The 8,946-nt window shown below is 38.9% G+C and overlaps 1 protein-coding gene across 2 annotated transcripts in view; it reads left to right on the top strand.

Moving 5' to 3' along the window:
- anos1a (anosmin 1a) overlaps window positions 1-8,237 on the top strand; it is a 31,591-nt gene extending 23,354 nt beyond the window's left edge. Inside the window, exons 8-14 of one of the 2 annotated variants that reach the window (XM_019273141.2) lie at window positions 466-592; window positions 1,696-1,803; window positions 2,480-2,568; window positions 2,693-2,864; window positions 4,501-4,727; window positions 5,499-5,640; window positions 6,536-8,237. In XM_019273141.2, coding sequence (XP_019128686.2) covers window positions 466-592; window positions 1,696-1,803; window positions 2,480-2,568; window positions 2,693-2,864; window positions 4,501-4,727; window positions 5,499-5,640; window positions 6,536-6,588 — 918 coding nt within the window. In that variant the 3' untranslated portion in view covers window positions 6,589-8,237. Of the gene's footprint in view, window positions 1-465; window positions 593-1,695; window positions 1,804-2,479; window positions 2,569-2,692; window positions 2,865-4,497; window positions 4,728-5,498; window positions 5,641-6,535 lie in introns of both variants that reach the window. The other variant, XM_019273140.2, reaches the window with a different exon arrangement.
- The last annotated feature ends 709 nt before the right edge of the window (window positions 8,238-8,946 follow it).

Here is an 8,946-nt window from a genome sequence, read left to right as displayed (position 1 = left end):
ATATACCTTATCACTGAGCTCCAAAATTTATGAATCTCTTCACATTTCCATAAACAATGATATAATGTACCCTGATAATTGCTACACTTATAACATAGATCAGGTATATTAGGATCAAATTTATTTATTTGTACTGTACAGGGGAGATGTATGTCCGCATTATCCAATTAAATTGTATCATTCTCAATCGAGAATTCGCTGAGTAAGATATCTTCTTGTATGTCCCGTATCCACTCCTGTCTTTTACTCTCAGAGTTTTCCTTATGGTTTTCAACAAACATGTTATAAAACTGGGAGACCAATCTTTTACCAAAGCAGTTTTTTGTAACATGTGTTTCCGATGATTTCAGACATGAGAATGAGACGTTTTATGAAAAGCTTGACTCTTATTTTTTGTTCAGTCCCCTTTCTTTAGTTGTGTTTGTGTGCCTGTTCACCTGTGCCTTTGTGTGTGTGTATGTGCAGAGTCAGGTGGAGCTGGACAGCATGCGGTCTAACAGGAGCTACAGTGTGGAGGTCCAGGCTGTGTCCTACTGGGGACAAACTCCGCTCAAAGGACCCCGAGCCATCCTCCACTTCAGCACACAGCGCAGTACGTCCACACTTCTACATAATCAGAGAGGAGACTTTGGCATTTGGAATCTCAGCCTGATGACCTGGTCATGATGTGCAGTAACAGAAAATGTGTTTGCTCAATACGTCTCCTCAAACGTTCTTTAATCCAGCATGTTGAAGGGTCAGCATTGCTGCACTAAACTTTTCCTCTTGGTTGTGAAAATGCATCTGGATGATCTCTGAATTTTATTTTACACTTTCATGGTGCTTTCTTTTTTTTTCTTTTTTAACCTTTGGGGTTTAAAGATCTTAAAGACTTTCTCCCACTGGGATGTTAAATCTTTGATCCTCCATATCTCAAAGCCTCACTCCACCCAGACACAACCTTAACGTTCCACACTCTAACTTATCAGCATGGCGGAGCGGAAAACTCTTTTAAATCTGATTCAAAATGTCAAGGTGCTCCTTTCAAAGCTACAGGCTGACATGACGGAAAAAAAATCCTTATCCATTAAAAAACTGAGTGTTTGAATGAATACGTCATTATTAGGCTCCACCGAACCCCTGAGACCGACTCATCGAACCCCTAGGGTTCGATCGAACCCAGGTTAAGAACCACTGGTCTATGTATATATGTCTATGATCTATCCTAACTAAAGGAGAGTCTATGGTGGAAAGATGGATAAGGACGGACTTTTAGGAGGAACATTTCATTTTAAAAAGTTGCCCGACGGCTCGTTGGACAAAAACAAGGCAATTTGCACAGTTTGCAAAGCCGAATTTAAATTCCACAGAAGTAACATGACTTTAACATATCACCTCAAAGCAAAACATCCTGCTGAAATTACCTCCACGGGTACTCGCCAGTCTACACTACAGGAGTGTGGCACTCGTCAGTTAAATATACTTTCTCTGTGTTTATTCTACATTAATTTGATCATTTTACATAAATAAATATTCATTATAAGCTTCAGTCTCAGAAAAATGCATTTAATTTATTGATAAATTTATTGATAAATTAATCGCAATTAATCGCAATTACAGTAATTACAGAAGTTTTTGCGATTAATTAGTTAGTTTTTTATCGATTGACAGCCCTAGTAATTATAATAATTCAGTGATATGTTTTCTGTTTTGAAGGCACCACTGCTGCTCCAGGAAACCCTGCAGGTGACATTCTGGATGTGGGGACACCGTTCTTCCAGGACGGACAGCTCCGGGTTCATGTCTACTGGCGGAGCAGCATGGGTATGTACAGTACATACAGTATGGATACACATAAAAGTATTTGCTTTGTTTGTTGAAGATACTGGACTTTTCGACCTTGTTGCCTTTGCACTGTAAACCTTCAGTGGATAGATTCTGAAAGACAAAAGAAGCGAATTCAGCTTCAGATAGCTGTCGACATGTTGACCTGTGTTAATGTTTTTTTCCATCTCACTCGGCAGATGGGGGTATGGTGGTCATGCTCATTTCTGTGATGAGATATTTTTTGTCTTAGTTGAAGGTTATAGTATGTTTAAATAAAACCGCTGTGGATGGGGCGGTCGGTAGCGTAGTGGGTTAAGGCACCGCCCCGTGTGTGGAGGCTACAGTCCTCGCTGCAGCTTGCTCCGGTTCGAATCCTGCATCGGACGGCCATTTACTGTGTGTCACTCCACCTCTCTCTGCTTCCTGTCTATCTTCAGCTGTCTGATCAATAAAGGCCCAAAAAAAATAAATAAAAAAAACCCACTGTGGATTTATGTCCAAAACTGGCGTCTGACTGTCAGTGAAACTGATCGAGCCTTTTATCTGACTCTGGGTGAGCTGCGAAAGACAGAAAAAGGTTTTGTAACTGTCAGATTCTTCTTGAAGAAGTTGTGTTCATGGTTGTAGACCTGCTGTTACAGCACACTGATGGAAGCTCTTGTTGTCTGTGTAGATCCTCCGGTTGAATTCTACAGAATCCAGTGGGGTCCAGAGTATTGTGGACACAACCAGACCAGACCCATGGAGAAGATCAGCACACAGGTAACCTTTCAAAATAAAATAACATTGTCATTGGAAATATGATGCCAGTGACAATACACCTAATAGACTTCATGGACAGAAGAGGTCATGTTTATAAATCATTTTCTGTCTTTGTCTGATCCAGGAGAACTTTGTCAGCCTGCAGGGCTTGCTGTTCTCCTGTAAGTATAAAGTCATTCTGCAGCCCGTCAGCAAGAAGAGTCATCCTCTGGCAGAAAGCACCAGCTTCTTCACTCCATCCTGTGCCAGCATCCAGGCCAAAAGTCCCAAACCCATCACTTGTCCTGGAGACAAAGGTGAGGCAGAAGCTCAGCTCAGCTTAAAAATACATCTGAGTGCTGGAATATTAGATTTTTTTTGGAATCCTGGACACTTTTGAGACTTTTGCTGGTCCTTCTGGAGGCCTGCTGTTTTCAATATGAAGCACATTTGTAAATTCTGTTTTGTTTACTCATTCTCTTAATTGTACATTTCACTGCCGCCAACAACCTCGCTTCACCAGAGTCAGATCACATAGTGAATGAAAAATGTTCACATCAGTCCCCTAGATGTAATTCCATGAATTTCTCACAGCTATAATTTTCCACTCTCAGAACAGATGGCAATACCGAAATGTCAACAATATGTCTGCAAATCAATGCAATTCATTTCCATTTAAAAACGTGATTGCTCAAACACAAGGTACACACTACACTCTGTTTGCATCTGCTGTCACTTTTTCATTGTATGACGTTAGCATGTAACATGACCAGAATTTAAGGATTTGATTCCACTTATATCTGAATTGAGGATGAATTATGAAGACAGTGTGAACGCAGTATTCCAGACTTCACCTGAAGTTTCCTCGTTGTTATGCAGACATGGTTTTAATGAAGCCTAAGCAGTGAGCACAATATGATTTCCCCCGAGACCTCAGAGAAATCATTTTCAGGAATAATGAACATCTTGGTATTTTCAGCAAACTCAATAATATAAAGTATCTGTAAGATTAAAAATGGAGAAGAAGCGGAAAAAACGATTTGCATCAACAATAATAGTCAGTTTTGAACTCTTTATTACATCAAATCTATATTCAATAATTAGTTAGCATGAACATAATTTACATGGTAAAACTGAAACTCATGAAACTCAAATATCATGATGTTAACCCTTTATGATTTTTGGGGCTCTATTTACAGAATATGACAGAAATGAAAATATATAATTTTCACAACTCTGTTTTCAGTAGTGTATAATCACTTGAATAAAGAATCATGTTTTTGTTATCTTAGGATGAACTCTTTATACCTGCGGACACCGTGGGTCCACCGTGTTTCTAGATGGGCTTTTTTGGCAAATTTTGAGAGGTCGACTACAGCGCTAGGCACTAAATCCTCCACAGTGCTCCTACATCTCCCACGATTAAAAATCAAATAAAATTAAAATGAAATGTTTCCTATCTTTTTCCAGCACTCACATTTTTTAATGAAGCGCAGATATAAATTCAAGAGATGTCAGCTGACTGAGTTTAGGTGAAATTTCATTTTGCTGTAGTAAAACATATAATCTTCTTATTATTATTTTTTTAAATCAGTCAGTGACATTTCAACAGTAGTCCCAGTAAGGAGAGAACATTTTGTAAATTATAAATAGGTGTAGTTGTTTGCAAACATGACTACTGAATAATTAAAAGAATAACTTTTTCGCCTCACATGGATTGCGTACAATCTTGCTGAAACATTTATAGTAGAACAACAGCATGATGTTGAAATGGAAAGAAAAATCCACAAACACTATGATATTCTGGTTTGTTTTTTCCATGCTCCTTCTGGGATTCCTTGGCAGTTGTCTCCTGCCTCAGGCCTTCTATGAGCCTCCCCATGTAGATCATGAACATACCATGAGAACTAGCACCTGTGTTCATTTAACCGCTGGCTGTGCTTCCTCCAGCAGTCTCCCCTCAGAAGGTCCTGGTGAAGGCAACCAACCTGACAGCGTCCTTTGAGGTCCGGGGCGGCAACATGACGGCCATCTTTAGCTGGGATTTGTCCGTGGCCCCACCCCACCAACAGCTGACTGGTTACCAGGTGACCTGGGCGGAGGTCATCCCCACCAGCCACCACAGCAGCAACAACAAGCTGCCTCACAGCCTCATCTCCCAGTCGCAGATCCTACCTCCGGTCAGTGCTGGTATAAGTCCAGAGTTGTTGGTTGGCTATGTTACACAAGATATGCATAAATCAGCGACATGGCTTCTAAGTTATATATAAGTTTATAAGTATATATTATAATAGTGTATCCGAAAAAGTCCAAAAAAATAGTTAGAGACTTTGTTGAGTGTCTTGTCAGTGTGAGGCTGGAGTTTAATTTTCATTTTAATGTAGTTCTCTGTCCTTTAATAGCAAACACTGTTATGCAAGATAATTGAAAATGGGAAATATGTTAGAAAACATGATTATTTAAATGACCCCAGCACTGCAGATAAACAGGCTAACATTTTATGTGAGAAAGACATGAAATGGAAAAAGCTTAAATGAAGCAGCTATAATGAAAGTGAAAATCATCCACCAAAATGTGTTTTTTAATTTCCCTTCTTCCCTTTTTCATTTCCTTTTTTTTTTCCATTTAATGTTCCATGTTTTCCTTCCATCACTTTGTTTCTTTTTTAGCATTTCTTCAGGACTAGCAGTGGAGTCAAATATACCTTTTTCTTGTTTATTGTCTGCATGGTGAAGTTGTCCTCTGTGCAACATATCTGTGAATTTTAATGCATATCTGAGTCAGATTTATATTTTCTCTGCAGGCAAATCCCAGGGTCCACTGGGCTGACAAACACTTTCAAAACTTTTAGTCTCCAGCTTCCCCACAATTTCACACACCTTGAGCATTTGAAACTTTTCTTCTGCCTTCTCCTCCACTTCTCTCACAGTTTGTCCTTTCTCTTCTCCCAGGATACCAATGTTCTGGTGGTGTCAGACCTGCACCCTGCCAGCCTCTACAGGTTGGAGGTCCAGGTCGTCACAGCAGAGGGTGAAGGTCCAGCGACCACCCGAACCTTCCAGACTCCTGGGCACCAAAGCACCTTGAAGCACAGTAAGTAATGAATGAGAGAAAAGAAAGATCAAAAACAAAAGTCTGCACAGAGCAGAAACTCAGCCATTCCATATCTCACAACCTAAAAAAAAAATCAAACAGGTACCTGAAAACAAGATTTTACCTCTAAATTGTCTGTAGGTGTGAATGATTGTCTGTCAGCCCTGTGACTGATTGATGACCTGTCCAGTGGGACAGGCTTCCCTTCGAATGATAAGCAGCTATAGATCAGTGAAACAAACATAAGAATATGGCTGTCACCTTTACAAACAGATAAAAGAGTCAATGCAGAGGAAAAATTTTGAAAAGAAAAGAGCACTCGCAGAGGTCTGATCAGTCAGAATGTGTGGGTGTGTAAGGCAAGAGAGTATCGGGTGCTGTTGTAAAGCGGCTTATGCTGAAAATAACAGCAACATTTTGTCACGTTTAGCTTCAAACAATGTTTAAAAAACTGAGTTACTGTTTTGCACATTAAGAACAATATTTGTCAACTTAGAGATATTTTAAATATTTAAATATAAATGTTAAATGTTAAATCTAAATCCGAAACATTTAGATTCAACATTTAGATTTAGATTTAACATTTAGATTTAACATTTAGATCTAACATTTAGATTTAGATTTAACATTTAGATTTAACATTTAGATTTAACATTTAGATTTAGATTCAACATTTAGATCTAACATTTAGATTTAGATTTAACATTTATATTTAAACAGCACCCAATAAGAGAGAAGGATTTAAATGTCATTGTTTATAGTTTTGTTTTATAGTATAGTTTTATAGTTTATAGTTTTGATCTACATTTAAAGTTTAGGAGTTTTATGAAGTGCATTGATTTCAGAAGATAAACTGATACCTAAATATGAATTTTAAATGTCTCTCCTCGTTCAGGACCCAGGCTGAGGAAGCATCACCATAAACAACCAATGACTGAGATGCACTGAGCCCGGACACCCAATCAGCCTGCATGAACAAACTCAGGATGACCAAGAATCCACAGAACAGTGATAATAATAATAATAATAATAATAACTAACAGGTGCAGCCTCAGCAGCTTCTTGACAAATTCTGCACGACATCTAGAAACATTTCAAGTTCTCCCTGCAACATCTGAATGCAGACTGAGCTGTTATTATGGAAGCTGTTCCACATGCTGCTTTTCCATCAATCAAACCACCACTGATCAAACTAACAATCTTTACTGGCCTCTTCAGTTTTGAAAACACATTTGCTGGATTGTTGTTACACAACAAAACCACATACTTCTGTATGCTTTTCAATAGAAACCAAACCACAGACTTAAATCAGGTTAGAATTAGTATACAGTTTCACAGAAACAATACCAATACTTTGACAGGCTGCCTGGTTTCATTGATTTACTCTAGCAATACAAAGGTCTCACAGTTAATATGAAATGTAATAAATCAGCAACATAGAAGATCAAGCCTGTTCCTTTACTGCATTACTTTGACACAGCACTGAGGTTTGACGCAACTTGTAAAGTTGTTCTTCCTTCTGACTCCCAGCTGAGATAAAGCTCAGCACTTCTCGTGGTGTGTGGGTGTACATCGTGATAGCATGCAGATACAGTTAGTGATAGCGTTTTCATTACCTGCAGGGCTGGGTATGGTTACAACATTGTTTCAATACATGACCTGAAGTTTGGAGCCCAAATGTTTCAAAACTTGTATCACTTGATTGACACTTTGTGATAATGGACTGACCTGAAGAGCAACATGTGTGGAGTCCTCGAAAACCAGGCTTCTCCTCAAAAACTATATTCAGCATTGTTTTACTAACTTGTTACTTAATGTTTTCTCAATCTGCTACAGAGAATTGACACATTAATATATTTGGGACCTTGTTTGAGATTGGTATCAGCCCAATCCATAAAGATTTGATGTGTGTATCAAAGAGAACAGATAACCTGAAATTAAGCCTAGAATGACAGGCGAGGTATAGCTGCCAACATGATTCATAATAGTTTTTTTGAACACCTTTATCAATCAGTGATGGAACTGAAGATAATATTTTACAAATGCAGCACTGAGGTCTGTGGCCTCGCATACAACGAGGAAGCAAATGCAGCGTCAACACAACAGGAGGGTTAATGAAATACAGTATAAATGGAGAAAATTACAATTTCAATCAGATGAAAGAATAATTAAGCAAAGCCGCTGCTCTGCTTCTGCATCTTGTGCCAGTTTAGTGTTTTTCGAATTCTCTGTTGTGCTGACAGGATTTACTCTCCAATCCAAGTATTTAGGCTTGATACCCAGCCCTAATTCCCTGACGTACAATTAAAAGTCCTTTTTAATGGAATTGCATGAAAACACCCAAAATGTTTCAGTGTCATTGAGTGGTACTTTGATATATTTTACAACCTGAAAAGCGATTTTCCGGATGAGACACGTAGCTCCCCTGTACTCTGTAAATGCTGTATAAAATGTTTGTCTGTATTTATTAGTTGTGGTATATTTGTGTCTGGATGAGTGTCTACTGTAAACATAATATATCTGTGCTGTTTGTGTGCTCAGCCTTTTGTAAACCTCTAGAGACCCTGTACAAAGATGTTTTTTTAACTAAAGATAAATTCCACGTCAATATGTGTACAGTGCCGTTTTTAATCTTTTATTATTTGATCTTTTTTTCAGCATTTTTTTCCTCAGTATCCGACGGTGACCTTTGTCCGCTGAGAGAATTTATAATGATGGTCTAACCGAGGCAGTACTCCTGTGGGGAGATGCAAAGCCATAAGAAAACATAGATCTGCACTCTAATTCTACCTCCATTATTCTTGGGTTTGTGCGCAAACAAAAGGTTTAAAGGAGCCCCCAGGGATACAGTGTGTGGTATTACAGATGGCTGCCCTTCTACACACACACACACACACAGATGCACACACAACTTTCAAAGCTCAGCATTGATTCCATCATGATTCATTCCTCATATTCACACACCTATTATCTTTTTTCGTTGTGTATGTGTGTGTCAAAGATTCAGCTGGACATGTTAATACTCTTCACACACTTTCACACACAAAACATTTTCTGTGCTTTCCATCGACGTAAAGAATAGAGTCCATAGCTGCTGTTGTACTCAGAGTCCACATATCAGAGTGTCAAGAGCGGCTATGTTTAGTCTCCTTAATGTTCTGCATATGATAATGAAGCTCAGATGTAGTGTCTGTGCATGATGAAGCATCCTCTGAGAACACTTGCCTGCAACATGACAGAGGATGGAGATTCTGCCGGAGGAGGCTGCATACAGACACGCAGTGCAGGGAGTCCATTTAGATAAGG

Source organism: Larimichthys crocea, chromosome XIX, assembly GCF_000972845.2.
Source record: "Larimichthys crocea isolate SSNF chromosome XIX, L_crocea_2.0, whole genome shotgun sequence".
In the NCBI taxonomy this organism is placed as follows: Eukaryota; Metazoa; Chordata; class Actinopteri; family Sciaenidae; genus Larimichthys; species Larimichthys crocea.
Note: the sequence above shows the minus strand (reverse complement) of the source record. Positions and strands in the feature narration are given on the sequence as shown.